Source organism: Pipistrellus hanaki (assembly GCF_964339955.1).
Source record: "Pipistrellus hanaki genome assembly, chromosome: 10".
In the NCBI taxonomy this organism is placed as follows: domain Eukaryota; kingdom Metazoa; phylum Chordata; class Mammalia; order Chiroptera; family Vespertilionidae; genus Pipistrellus; species Pipistrellus hanaki.
The window spans coordinates 28,018,821-28,034,096 of record NC_140512.1 but is presented as its reverse complement, the minus strand read 5'-3'; the positions used below and the strand labels follow the sequence as shown (position 1 = coordinate 28,034,096).

Here is a 15,276-nt window from a genome sequence, read left to right as displayed (position 1 = left end):
ACTGTGTCAATATTTCAATGCCAATATTTTCCTCAAAGTTTGAGAAAATTCAAGGTGTTAAATTATAAATTCTATTAATTTAATACTTCCTTTGAGACAGGTCAGTAAGAAGCTAGGAAAATTCCCCAGCAAGTGAAATGGGGAAACTGAGACACCTGAACAAACTGGCTAAGCAATTTAAACCCAGATAATAAGTAGCAAGGCCTTCTTTGCACATTTTATACCCAACTGGGGCAGACCCGCCTTGGTTGGCTCCCTCTTTGGTGACATTCTTTGAAGGTGAGACTGACCAGAGAATGACCCTGACCACTCTATCTGCTCATTTTGTTGCATCAGCATATTAAAGGACACACCTAGGAAGCTGATGAATATTTTATTGAGATCCTCCTGAGACCTCCCCTAAAATTCCCACCTTTAGAAAACAGATAAAAACCCTTAAGACAAAGGACCCAGCATACGCACTCTCTATGTCTGCCCTTTCTTTTTTTAGGTGTGCAACTTTGCTTTCTTTCTCCTAAGCTCTAAGTATTCCCACAAGACTTGCAGCCAGGGGGCAATGAGCAGCGACAGCATGTCCTGGCCTAACTCCCTGAACCTGTCTCCGAGGGCTCCTGTTGCTTCTGTAACTTGTTTCCTGAGTATACACAGCCCAGCTGGCTCACTTTTTCTGCTTTTGTGGCTTTGTTTCTAAAAGGTCAAGGCAGCATTCTGAGCAGCCCACTCAAATCTTCTCTTCAAGTGTACTTTCCGCTTTGCATACTAAACTCTCTCTTACTAGAGTTCTGAATTCTTTTTCCCCAAACTCAAGAACCAAGAACTTGCCAGTAACACCTTCAATATGCAAAATGGATCTGATAAGTGTCCCCCAAATTATATTAATGGTCTTTCCAATTTTATTAGTAAGACTAGCATATAAAAAAAAACACCCAAACAAAAAACCCAGTACTTATCACTTAACAGATTTAAAAAAAGACTAGCATATCATTGTTAAAGATAAAAAACAAAGACTAAGTAATTAAATGATAAATAAACATAACCAATGATACTAAAAACAGTAAAATTCTTATCTCTGTTATAATATTGTATACTAGTGCACTGTATTTCTTAACTGTGGATTTAATTTTTCCTCTTACATCTTAATATTGCTCTTTCAGAATTTTAAATAATTAAAAATTTAAAAGGCTTAATCCATTCTAGTGCACATACGGTGGCTTTAAGTAAAATATCAAGTACTATGAGTTTATCTTGCCTTGAACTGAAATCTCAGTATCTACTTCACTAGACTGTGAATTGCTATAAAGCAGAGGACATAGAGAAACTCTCAATAAATGTTTGTAGAGTTTGGCTGATAAGAACTGCTTATACTAGGTGTACCGGTTAATAATGGCAGATTTTGTAATAAAAGGAAACAGGATAATTTCAAGAGAAACATCAAAAGTTCTTCATTCAAAGTAATGTCCATCGCTAGCTACACATTTCCCCATCTTTCAGATAATTTGTGGATACTGTCCCAATAGAACTTTTCTTGTTTTGAGGCAAACCATTCAGAGACCAAATTTTCCACTTCTTTGTATGTTTCAAAGTCCTGCTAAGCAAATGCGTGTGCCATCTATCGGAAAAAGTGGTAATCTGAAGGAGCAGTGTCTGGTGAATACGGCGGGTGGGTTAATACTTCCCAGGCAACATCTTTTAAAGTGTCTTTAACCGGTTTTGAAGTGTGAGATTGTGCGTTATCATGAAGGAAAATTACTTTGCCGTGTCTTCTGGCCCATTCTGGTTGTTTCACAATCACAGCATAATTCAAATTGATTATTTGTTGTTGGTAGTGATCAGTATTAACGGTTTCACCTGGTTTTAAAAGCTCATATTACACCACACCTTCCTGATCCCACCAAACGCAGAGCATTGTCTTCTTTCCGAAGCGATTTGGTCTTGTTGATGGTTGATCTTGATCAACCCATGATTTTGTTCATTTGGGAGTCTCAAAATAAATTCACTTTTCATCGCCAGTCACCATTTAATGCAAAAAAGACTTTCTTTTGTGCCTTTGAAGCGACATTTTATTGATGACTTTTCGGTTTTCCATTTGTCTTTTGTTCAGTTGATGTGGCACCCATTTTCCTTCCTTTAAAATCTTTCCTGTTGTTTGTAAACAATCAGAAATTGTTTGCTGAGCAATGCTTAATCTTTCTGCAAGTTGTTTTTGAGTTGGACACACATCTTCATCCAATAATGCTTGTAATTGTTGATTTTCAAACTTTTTTGGTTGACCTGGGTGTTCTTCTTTGTCTTTCACATCAAAATCTTAACTTTTAAAGCATTTAAACCAGAGTTCACGAGTATCTTGAGATGGAGCATGTTCACCATAAGCTTCCTGAAGTATATGATTACTTTTTCTTCAAAATAAAGTAATGAATTAAAACTTCCTGTAAATGCTTTTTTTTTTTGGCACGAAATTTGACATTTTTAAGTGTAAAAATATCTATTATATTAACACCTTCAGCAGATTTGACATATGAAGTTTTGAAGCTTGTTGTCAATACAACAAAATAACATACACATCAAATCGCATATATATCAACATATGTGTAACTCCATCTATTGAAAAAAATCTGCATTATTAACTGGTACACCTAGTAACTAAAAAGCTACTGTATTATTGGATATCTTAAAGTAGGAAGCAGACATATTTAATCTATAAAGGAGTATGTAGATGTAACCATGCAAGAAAATAGATCAGATGTCCTTGCAGATCTGTTTTATCATAGAAAATGAACATAAACACACTCCTCTGTGATTGCATTAAATTACCAACTTAGTCATTCTTATATCTATGAGAACACTGCTCTGAAGAGAGTTTGCTGTCTTTTATTTATTTATTTATTTATTTATTTATTTGATTTTTTTTTTTTTTTTTTTTTTTTTTTTTTTTTTTTTACAGAGAGGAAGGGAAAGGGATAGAGAGTTAGAAACATCGATGAGAGAGAAACATCAATCAACTCCCCCTGCACAGCTCCTGCTGGGGATGTGCCCACAACCAAGGTACATGCCCTGGACCAGAATCAAACCCGGGATCCCCCAGTCCACAGGCCAACGCTCCATCCACCTGTTTTGGCGAGTTTGCTGTCTTTAAATAAATATTATTTCCTGAGCATTTCAGCAACCACCTTAAAAAGGTCTAAGAAAACTGCTATCAAAGAAAGCACAGAGTATTTTTGTACGCTACAGAACATTCCTCAGAGTGTGTCTTCTGAATATGGTTTAGTTTAGATCTTAGCAGAATAGCAAATTCTCCCTTAAGTAAAGGGAGTAAAAGCTGCTTATAAAATAATTTTTATTTTTATTTATTTATTTATTTATTTTTAATATATTTTATTGATTTCTTACAGAGAGGAGGAGAGAGGGATAGAGAGCTAGAAATGTCAATGAGAGAAACATCGACCAGCTGCCTCTTGCACACCCCCTACCGGGAATGTGCCTGCAACCAATGTACATGCCCTTGACCGGAATCGAACCTGGGACCTTTCAGTCCGCAGACCGATGCTCTACCTCTGAGCCAAACCGGTTTTGGCTTATAAAATAATTTTTTTAAAAATGCATAATTTGATAAACACTCTTACAATGAAACCAAGAAAATACTACCTAATTCTTTTATATATATCAAGTTTCATTTGAAGAAATAAAATAGCCTTGATTGAGAGCTTAAAGTTAAAGTTAGTTTGAAAAATACTTCTAACAATGTTTGAAAAGAATCAATTTGAAAGCAGTTTTAAAACACAGTATTATTTCAGGTCTTATTTTATTAAAAGCAGTTTTGTTTTGTTTTTGTTCTGTTTTTTAAATATTTTTTTTATTAAATTATTATCTGTGTACATATTTTAACATGGCCCCCCTCTCCCATACATACCCTCCTTCCCCAGAGTTTTGTGTCCATTGGTTTTACTTATATGCATGTATACAAGTCCTTCGGTTGATCTCTTATCTCCCCCAGATCTCCCTACCCTCCCGGCTGTAATTTGACAGTCTGCTTGTTGCTTTACTGTCTCTATATCTTTTGGTTCATCAGTTTATAATGTTCTTTATTATCCATAAATGAGTGAGGTCGTGTGGTGTTTCTCTTTCATTGACTGGCTTATTTCACTCAGCATGATGTTCTCCAATTCCATCCAGGATGCTGCAAATGATGAGAAATCCTTCTTTTTTATGGCAGCATAGTATTCCATTGTGTAGATGTACCATAGTTTTTGGATCCAATCATCTGCTGACGGACACTTAGGCTGTTTCCAAATTCTGGCTATTGTAGATTGTGCTGCTATGAACATAGGGGTGCATATATCCTTTCTGATTGGTGTTTCTAGTTTCTTGGGATATATTCCTATGAGTGGGATTACTGGGTCAAATGGGAGTTCCATTTTCAGTTTTTTGAGGAAACTCCACACTGTTCTCCACAGTGGTTGCACCAGTCTGCATTTTTCTCCACAACCTCGCCAACACTTGTCGTTTGTTGATTTGTTGATGTTGGCCATTCTGACAGGTGTGAGATGGTACCGCATTGTTGTTTTGATATGCATCTCTATTAAAAGCAGTTTTTAAAATTATCTTTGACTTTAACTGAGGTGGTGTTTAATATTAATTTTAAGTTCCAAACCAAGTTTTTCCTGCACTTAGACACATGCAGCTGGCCAACTTGTAATTAGGCAAACCTTCTGTTAGTGGCATGGATAATTTCCTTCTCATAGGAAACTTAAACAGAACACTCTCAAAAACTGCATAACTGGCATTTTTGGAATGTCAGCCTCTGATTGGGGAGAAATGGTTAGCTGTGGCATGGCAGCGAAGCATGGGCTTGATCTTCTGTTCTGAAACTCTATTTCTCTCCATCTGACAAAACTTTCTCCCCTTCTCATTTCCTGACTCCCTCTACAGTGAGAAACAAGGAATAAAAAAGTAGTAGAGGATGGAGGTCAGCAATATGGAAGTACTAAGAAATTCAAAGAGCCTAGCCCACACAGCTGAAAAAAGGTAGGAAGGCAGCTATGTATGTCATGTCAGGACCTAATTTCTGGACCCACACACATTTTGCCATATTTCACACCACTTTTCCAAAAGGAAGAAATGGTGTAACCGAAGATTGTTCAAAGAAAAATTCAAACCTTGGGTTTCTTATAAAAACTTTCTTCTAATCATACCAATAGATATGCAAACTGTTGATTGATTCTTAAAAGCTCTTTATTTCTTATCTTTTCTTCATTTATAGGGATATTGCCCAAACCTCCTGGTTACTGGTAAGAGTCCTGAGTGGTGATGTAAAATTTTTCTTTTATTAGTGGTGAAATTAAACAGTCTCTGATTTATGTAGCACAGTAGTAACCCTGAGTATATATAATGACAACTCTAAGACACCACTTGTAAACGCTATACAATATGGTGTTTTGAGAACAGTGGCTCTAAAGCATTTGTGTTTGGAGGTATTTTTGTTGGAAAACCACTTTATTTTCAATACATAGCAAAGTACCTTGAATTCTAAGATTTATTGAAGATAACAGTTTCTACAGAATATAAAGCTAGTACCTCCTGTATGTTCCTCATGAACACATGACTTTATAGGTGCCTCTGCTTCTGACCTCCAAATCAGGTTGGCAGGTGACTGGCCTTTACTAGATCTATCCAGAATTCCAAGGACATGGCGGCCAATTGTTTCTTCCACAGCTGCTGTTGTCTTTACAACTTCTAGGAGGATCTTCAGAAGTCTGTTATTAGCTTTCTGGAGTGCATACCTGTAGAGATAAAGAAACATTTATTAAAATGTTAAATTTTCTAAAAACCAAACACTTTGCTTATGTCCCCAAAAAAGGGAACTACAGAACATCTGAATTGAAAAATAAAGTATCAGAAGATCTTCTCTATTAAAATAATATGCAATAGCACCTACAATGAAGTGCTTTTAAAAAATATTCTTTTATACATTTAAAAATTCCAGATTAAAAAAAATTAAGGAGATACAAAAGTTAAGTTTTAAAAAGTGTGGTAGTACCCAACCCAAGTCTATGTAAGTTACGTAATGTTAATACCATTATGGTTATCATATGTTTTACATTTAATTTCTTTGTGCCAAAGAATACATTTTAAAATGTAATTTAGAAAATCCACTAGAAAAAATATGTATTTATATATATCTTATTGGTGATGATCTAGTTGGTTAAATTGACATAGACCTATTTTTAAAATGAACTACTGTGAAATTTCACTATATATTAACACCAAAGGGAATATCATAGGCCATTATACCTACTACTCCAAAGACAAAAATTTCTCATGTTACCTATACCACCCTCATTTCAACCAGGAGAAGGGGCCTAGTTTCAGCCAAATGACATTAATGTGTGTTTCTCTTTTTAAAAAATTCTTATTTTAAAAAGAATCAGAAATACTGCTAACCATCCACCAAAATATCTCTGCCCTCAGAGATATCACTATTAACATTTTAATGCCTATCCTTTTAGACTTCCCCCCACCCCTCCCATCTCTCTCATACATATATTTTAAATGGAATGATCCTAGGCAAACTTCTTTGGTAGGCTTTCTATTTTACTTAACATTAACATCTTTCCATGTCAAGAAATATAATTCTATAAATGGTGATTAAGAGGATGTTCTGATTAATCTTCTGAATAAATAATTCTTGTGTCTTAACAGCTTAATTCAACAAAGATACTGCAGGGGCAAACTTTATATTTCATACATGTAGACTAAGTAAGAGACTTTCATGGAAAAGATCTTCTGCCTTAACACAGCTTTCTCTCTCTGTTTCATACCAAATGACCACCAATAATCAGGTTAAAGGATATCTGTTTTCACAGGCACATGACAAAACTATTTTAAGACAAGGTAATAAATGCATAATTTTACCTTTAGTATTTGTCAAGTGAATAGGCAGATCTATTTTTGCACCTAGATCAAGTTCTCTGCTTACATAAGCAAGAATATTAAAAATAAAACTAAATAATTTAGTTAGTAGAGTAAGTCAAGGGTTTTATTTCTTTTAACTTTTCCTGAAATTTAGTTCAAGCCCAAATACCTCAAGACTAAAATATTTTGAAAACATTTCTATATAAGAAATAATTAAAATATGATGGCAAAAAGAAATGAATATGAATACTAATTTACCAACACTCACCACAAAAAATCCTAATAACTAAACACTGCATAATTTAAAAAATATACCTAATTGAGATAAAAACACTTTATCTCAATTACAAAATAAACATTTATTTTATATTTATAAAATAAACACTTTGTTTATTTTATATTGCCATGGTAACTCTAATTTTCATACACTGTCTTTCTTGTTTGAGTTCCATACTGACTGTGTTCCATACTGATGATCCAATGGGGAAGCCAAAATCTTAGGGGCCAAATTCCTCCATGCAAGCTGAGGAAGGAGGTTAGGAGGACACAGAGGGTTGACAATCACAGAAATTAAAAAAGGAGGAAATTAAGTTAGTAGATATTAGTTTTAATTTAAAATTAAATAAAGTGTTTTCATTTGAATAAAACAAACTTTAAAATATTGTGCTTAAAATCCTTAATATTAATTGGGATAACTATTCTCTTTTATATATTACATTTTTATACTAACTTCTACAAAGTCAAAGAAAGGAAAAGTTTTGTTAACATCAGGTCATTACTTTGTTCCTCTGTAAAACCCGGATATGGATTAAAAATTCTCATGTGGCCCAACCCATGTGGGACAGTAGTTGAGTGTTGGCCTATGAAACAGGAGGTCACAGTTCCATTCCCCGTCAGGGCATATGCCTGGGCTGAAAGGCTTGATCCCCAGAAGGAGGTGTGTAGGAGGCAGCCAACCAATGATTCTTTCTCATCATTGATATTTCTCTCTCTCTCCTTTCCCTTCCTCTCTGAAATCAATAAAAAAAAATATTTTTTTAAAGTTCTCATCTGTTATGCAGTAAATAATGCATGAAAGCTATATGTGGAATATCACACTTCATGTTTTTTTTCTCATCAGGAACACACCAGGAAGTAGCTTATACTGAATTCATGTCCATCCAGTGAAGGAATAAAACCATGAATACAATTTTGTTTTTTAGTATAAAAATGCCTTATGAGCAAAATAAAATTAATCCAGAAATGTTCAAAAACCAAATGATGCTGTAACATTTACTGAGTTAAGTATCTGATCAGTATTTGTTAAAAATTACTTTATATACAAAAAAATTAAATACTTGTCTATTTAAATGACCAAAAACTGTTACTCTTTACATACAAAATATAATGTAAAAATAAAAGAAATACACAAAATAAAAATAAGGACAAATACAATTTATAACACTGAAACAACTATTTTAATTCATTTTTGTGTTAAAAAAAATAAACATTCTATATACCTTTCATTGGACAGAACAGCAGGAGGCACATCTTCAAGTTTTCTGTCCAATTCCTTTTCTTTAAAGGTCTGTTCCTCAACTTCCCCTTGCTTTTCATTTTCCTCCTGTGTAAGTTTGTGTAAAGGTAGAGAGGACAAGATAGAAAGAAAACCTGTCATCTCGGAAATAGCATGTCGTTCCTTTATACTGTTACAAAGTGAAACAGAAACTTTTACATGCAGAATAGATACTGTACAAAATAATATTTAACTATATTTTATCAAGAGATTAGCATTATCAAAAAAAGATAAGAGACTCTATAGATTAAAAAAATTCAGTAGGTTCAAGCTAATGCATGCTATAGTGCAACAATAAAGTTAGTTAGGCTGCTGGGTGAGACGACAGTTGCTCCTAGCAATGTCAGTTTCAAATTACTCACATAGAATGTAAGGCATTTTAACTCCACCTATCGTACATGTCAGCAATCACAAATATTTTAAGCACAATACCAATAAAGGACACATTCACAACAACAACAAAGACAAACAAATCCTACTGCATTGTTGATCCATTGCTCCTAGATGGGTCAAAGTCCATACTACCTGTGTTTGCGTACTGCTGTTGCGCAGCTCACAACACAGCTTCTCTCTTCCAGCTAGAGACAGCTGCTTTAGTGCTTCCAGCTCCTCTAAAAGTACCCTCTCTCTCTCTGAAACCAGGTTTTCATTATCTATTGAGGATCTCTAAATAAGAAAAAAGGTCATGAGAGAATATTGTTTGCGACAGAAAATAAAGGCAGAAATATTAAGCAGATTTGTTTTAACCTCCTGGGACCAAGAGACCCTAGTTCTACCCATGATTCATATCCCATGATCAGGGGTTAAAAGCATTTATAAAGTTCAATGCAAAATTTGAAAGAACAAAAAAACAAAAAAGCTAATAAGCCTAAATATTTAGGAATTTATGCAACTGAAATAATATTATTTTATATGCCAATTTTGCATTGAAAATTCAGAAGTTTAAATTTACAAAATGCAATGAAGAAAAGCAAAATTAATTTTTCCAAATGATTAGTCTATTCCCAATTTTCTGGTGTTCTGTATTTGAAAGAACATATTAAGAGTTATTTCTTATTTCTCCTAATAGCTAAGTTCCCAAAATTGAATGTTTTAACTTATTATATAAATATTTCTTGCTTTTCTGCAATGATTTTGAGAGTATATCATATACAGCAATTGATAAGAATCCAGCTCCCAAATACCAAGGAGTATGTAAATTTAGCCAAGAAAGGGATAAGAACGTTATATAAATTTGCATTTCTCAAATCAAGAAGAGATGTTTCCCTGGAAAAGATCCAGAAACATACCACTTCAGATTTCTATTCATGATTTAAAAGGCAGATTAAGGACAGATAAAGATAAACCTTGGAGATGTTAATTGGTGACTCACAAACTATAAATAAATATGGGAAAACTGAATATTAACAGCACCTCAGCACAAAAAATTTGGAATGATTAAAACAACAACAACCTTGCAGCCCCTTTTTCAGTGCCTGCAAAGAAAGATAAATAAAATGGTAGGGACACTGCACTCCAACAAAGAGCTGGATTTCCTTAATAAGACCTAAGGCTGTTGTGCTGATGGGAGTCTATTTCTGACATTAATATTTGTATTTATTCACATTTTGGCAATAATTTTGACTTTTTAAACCAAAGCTATATAAATAATACTGTTTTTATCAGAAAGAAAAGGACTCTAAGTCCCATACCTGGGCTAACTGTCTATTCAGTCTCCTAATCTCTTCTTGTAGCTGCTCCTGGTCTTCTCGCTGTCTCTCCATCTGGCGCATGTGCGCCTGTCTTAGTAGTTCTGTTGCCTGTTGATGTTCTTGATATTGTCGTACAAGTTCCTGCCTCATATCTTCCAACTGTTCTTCATTTAACATTAGCTGTCTAGAAGCATCCATGCTTGATACCAAAATCTCATCATGGTTCTATAATAATTTAAAAAAATTTAATCATAACACATTTTGTAGAAATCTGTCAGCATCAATATTTTAAATACATATGAAAGCAATTCTATTAATCCCACAAAGCATCTGACTTAAATGTTTTTTGTTTTATTTTACAGAGAGAAAGGGAAAGGGAAAGAGAGTTAGAAACATCTATCAGCTGACTCCTGCACACCTCCTACTGAGGATGTGCCTGCAACCAAGATACACGTCCTTGACCAGAATTGAACCTGGGACCCTTCAGTCTGCAGGCCAATGCTCTAGCCACTGAGCCAAAACATTTAGGACCTGACTTTTTAATATACTTAGTATAAACTAGAGGCCTGGTGCACAAAATTTGTGCATGGGTAGGGTCCCTATGCCTGGCAGGGAATCAGGGCTGATCAGGTTCCCCAACCCCCGCCTCCTCTTTCCCTTGCCACCCACGGGCTGCCACTGCACAGGTTCCTCCCACCTTTTCCTTCTCTCATTCCTTCAGCACCCTGCCACTGCTGGTTTCCCAACATGTTCTGCGCCACACTCTGGTGGTCAGTGCACATTATAGTCAGTGATGGAACTCCTGTTCTCCAAGTCTAACTACCAAGGTGACACTTTTCATATTAGCTTTTCATATATATAGATACTTAAAAAATATGTTTGTCTTAATTATAATTCTTAATCAATGTGAAGTTAGTTTATCACTATACATTAGTTACATATTCTCCAAAAGTAAAATAGTTATTTATCAGTTAATTTAGATGTAATCTAATTCTATGGGAGGATAAAGATACTCAAGATTCCTTCCATACTTAATGAAGCTACAACTCCATTATTCCTTTGACATTTTATAATGGGGAAATAATAGAAATTTAATACTTATATTTTAAAATTAAATTTCTAAAACATGAGAAAGTTTATCTATTTAATTTATATTATACAGTGGTCATCACAATACTACAGAGAGCTGCTTAATAAGAAACAATCTCCAATAAATTTTACTTGGAAATAAGTTTTATATTCCACTTTCTCATACTGATAAGAGTTGATGGGTTTCTATTAATACAAGTACTTCAGTTTCTGAAGAGCTACTACTTAAATGATCATTCTGATGTTTCTGCCTTGAATAGATTAAAGAAATTTTCATGAATACCTCAGGAGTTTTGCAGTATAGAAAGAGTTGGAAATTTTATTTAAATATGCCACTAACAAGATATAACCTATCCTAACATTAATCAAAAATTTGAATTTAGATAATTTTAAGATGTAAAATTTATTCTGTAAATGGCACAAATAGTTGAGATATAGACACAGAACTGATTCTCCATTAATAAATAATAAAGAAAAAGATTCAGTATATACAGACTAGAGTGCTTTAAATTGTTTTCTTAAATCGGTAGCTATTTTCTTGTGATAGTATATTAAATAAGTAATATTAAATTTATTAATTCATATTGTCAAATTATAACATACTTAATCTTGAACTGCCTAAGACAAAATTAATATAGGTATAACTTAAGATTTTACTATGCACAATGTGTTAAGACAAATAAGGATACTATGAACCAGACTTGTTTTATTTAATAATAATATTAAGTCATTCACTTATATACCTTAGAAGTAATAAAACACTTTCATTGTGTGAATCCTAAGACTGGATTTCATACTTTCCTTTTCCATTAAGCGACATCACTGCTAATATTTGTATAGTGAAGAAAGTCACAGTTTTAGCAGAAACTGGTTTGGCTCAGTGGATAGAGGGTCGGCCTGCGAACTGAAAGGTCCTGGGTTTGATTCCGATCAAGGGCATGTACCTTGGTTGCGGGCACATCCCCATTAGGGGGTGTGCAAGAGGCAGCTGATCGATGATTCTCTCTCATCAATGTTTCTAACTCTCTATCCCTCTCTCTTCCTCTCTGTAAAAAATCAATAAAATATATTTTTTTAAAAAAGGAAAGTCACAGTTTTATGTAAGTTTTTATATTCAAGGAGGCATACTTACAGATTCTCTGGCTATAAATGTTTTATCTTTGGAGAACAGTTCTTCTGAAATAGTCAGTTCATGGTGCTTTGATTCAAGTACGTCATCAAGATGATCACTGTTTGATAACAGAACTTCCTTCCCATCTTCTCCTAACTCCTTACTAAGTGGTTTAAATTCTTCTTTACATTTCATGTCCATTGTCTCAAAAGTCTGAAAACCAAGCTGACCCTGAAGTAATTTCATTTCATTTAAATAATGTTGCTCTTGTTGACAAAGAGCATGTGCTTCTTTCGATGATGAAGTATTTTCTTTTTCTCCAGATATTCTAGATAGTTCAGTTTGTTGAGCAAATGCTACACTCATTGACACAATGACCTAAAGAATAAAGTAAACAAAGAAGGATTATATTTCTAAATACCAGCAGAAATTACAAAGCAGGTACCACTCAAAATTACATGACTGGTGAGGAGGGAGGAAGTTTGGGGAGAGAAGGATTGAGGAAAAAAGAAAAAACAAACAAACAAAATCAAAACGGGAACTCAAGGCATGAACAACAGTATGGTGATTGCAGGGTGTGGAGGGTGAGGGTGGAGGTGGGACAGGGCATAGAGGGGATAAATGGTGATGGAAAAAATAAAAAATAATAAAATAGATTACAAAGTAATAAAAAAAGGAAAAAAAAATACATGGATTAGAAAAACGCCTGACCTCATAAAAGAAATCCTATGATAAAGTGATATGGAGATAAAGATTTTCTAGTTTACAATGAATCTAACGTAAAAGTATTTTTTATACTGCCTGCCTTTTTAAATTAAAAAAAAAAAGTTTTCAAGTTCTTACAATGACAGCAATAAATGTCCAGTACAGAAATTAGAAAAAAGGAAATAAAAGCTCATATGTTTCTCTCTTCCAAGACAAATCACTAGCACTTTAGTAATACTTTTCTGACTCTCTCTTTCATTATCAATATGGATACGAATAGATATAAATATGCATTTTCCTTATAAAAAATGTCAAATTCTAATATTGTAATGTGTTTATAGCTTGACTATAGTAAATATATTTTCAAGTTAAAATACACTCTATAATTTTTAATGGGTTTAAAGTTTCAGATTATACAGATATATTATAAATTTATTCAATTTTCTATGTTGGACAGTTAGACTAATTTCAGTCTTACACTATTTTAAACACCACTGTGACAAAAATCTTTGTGCATATCCTTTCTTATTTCCCTAAAATAAATACCTAGAATGAAATAGTTGGTTTATGCTATTGTGTTATTTCTACTCCAACTATGATCCTAAATCCCTACAGCATAGGTACTTAGAAATTCTGACCAGCAGCCTTGGCTCTGAGAAACACAAGCCTCCGAGGACCAACTGCACCAATAACTTATTTCAAGGGACATTCCACAGAGAATTTGCATTGTGGGAAGTCTGGTTGCCACAGTCTGAGATAAAGCATGCCTGGACTTTGAAACCCATCTAAAAGGGACCGAACTCAGAACAAAAGCTATACACAAACTGAAAGCGAAGTAATAGAAAAAAATATCCCATGCAGGTAGAAACAAACAAGCAAACAAAAGGTGGGGTAGCAATATTTACATCGGACAAAACAATTTCTAAACAAAGACCATAATACGAGACAAAGTAGGATATCATGTAAAATTAAAGGAATTGATCCAACAAGAGAATATAACCCTTGTAGACATATGTGTACTCAATATATAAAGAAAATCTTGGTGGGCATTAAGAGAGAGATTGACAACAATACAATCATTTTGAGGGATTTTAACATCCCAATGACATTAATGGATAGCTCTTACTGAAAGAAAATCAACAAAACAAACTGGACCAGATTAATGTTTGATATTTACAGAACATTTCATCCCAAAGCACCAGAATATACATTCAGAAAGAAGAACAAAGTTGGAAAAATTATGCTTCCTCATATCAAACTAAATTACAATGCCACAGTAATAAAAACAGCATGTACTGGCATAAAAACACACATACAGATCAATGATACAGAATAGAGATTTCAGAAATAAACCCATGCCTTTATGCTCACTTACTATTTGATAAAGAAGGCAAGAACATACAATGGAGTAAAGGCAGTCTCTTCAATAAACAGTTTTGGGAAAACTGGACAGATACATACAAAAAAAGTAAAACTTGACCATCAAATTACACAATACCCAAGAATAAACTCAAAATAGATTAGAGATTTACATTTAAGTAGCAAAATTACAAAAATCCTAGAAGAAAATATAGACAGCAAAACCTCAGACATTTCTTAGCAATATTTTTGCCAATGTATCTCCTGAGGCAAGGGAAAAATAAACAAATGAAACTACATTAATGTATAAAGCTTGTGCATAGCACAAGAAACCATCAACAAAATGAAAAGGTAACCCAATGAATCGAATAACATATTCAAAAATGATACATATGATAAAGGATTAACTTCCAAAATATATAAACAACTCGACACCAAGTAAACAAATCCAATTTAAAAAAGGGGCAAAGGACCTGAATAAACACTTCTCCAAAGAGGACATATAGATGGCAAAGAGAGATATGCAAAGATGTTCAATGTCTGCTCTAACGGGTTTGGCTCATTGGATAGAGCGTCGGCCTGTGGACTGAGGGTCCCAGTTTCAATTCCGGTCAAGGGCATGTACCTTGGCTGCAGGCACATCCCCAGTAGGGAGTGTGCAGGAGGCAGCTGATCGATGTTTCTCTCTCATCGATGTTTCTAACGCTCTATCCCTCTCCCTTCCTCTCTGTAAAAAATCAATTAAAAAAATATTTTTAAAAAAAGATGTTCAGTGTCACTAATCATCAGAGAGACACAAATTAAAACCACAATGAGATATCACCTCACATCTGTACAATGGCTATGATCAATAAAAC

General features: G+C 34.0%; 1 protein-coding gene across 8 annotated transcripts in view; it reads right to left on the bottom strand.

The window, feature by feature from the left end:
* The window catches only part of AKAP9 (A-kinase anchoring protein 9), a 118,649-nt gene that overhangs the window by 49,448 nt on the left and 53,925 nt on the right, over window positions 1-15,276 (bottom strand). For 4 of the 8 annotated variants that reach the window (XM_084897340.1, XM_084897341.1, XM_084897342.1 and 1 more), the window contains 6 exons: window positions 12,377-12,733; window positions 10,156-10,380; window positions 8,990-9,130; window positions 8,409-8,512; window positions 7,337-7,432; window positions 5,572-5,777 (listed from right to left, as the gene is read on the bottom strand). In XM_084897340.1, coding sequence (XP_084753466.1) covers window positions 5,572-5,777; window positions 7,337-7,432; window positions 8,409-8,512; window positions 8,990-9,130; window positions 10,156-10,380; window positions 12,377-12,733 — 1,129 coding nt within the window. The remainder of the gene's footprint in view (window positions 1-5,571; window positions 5,778-7,336; window positions 7,433-8,408; window positions 8,513-8,989; window positions 9,131-10,155; window positions 10,381-12,376; window positions 12,734-15,276) is intronic. The other 4 variants (XM_084897343.1, XM_084897344.1, XM_084897345.1 and 1 more) reach the window with 2 other exon arrangements.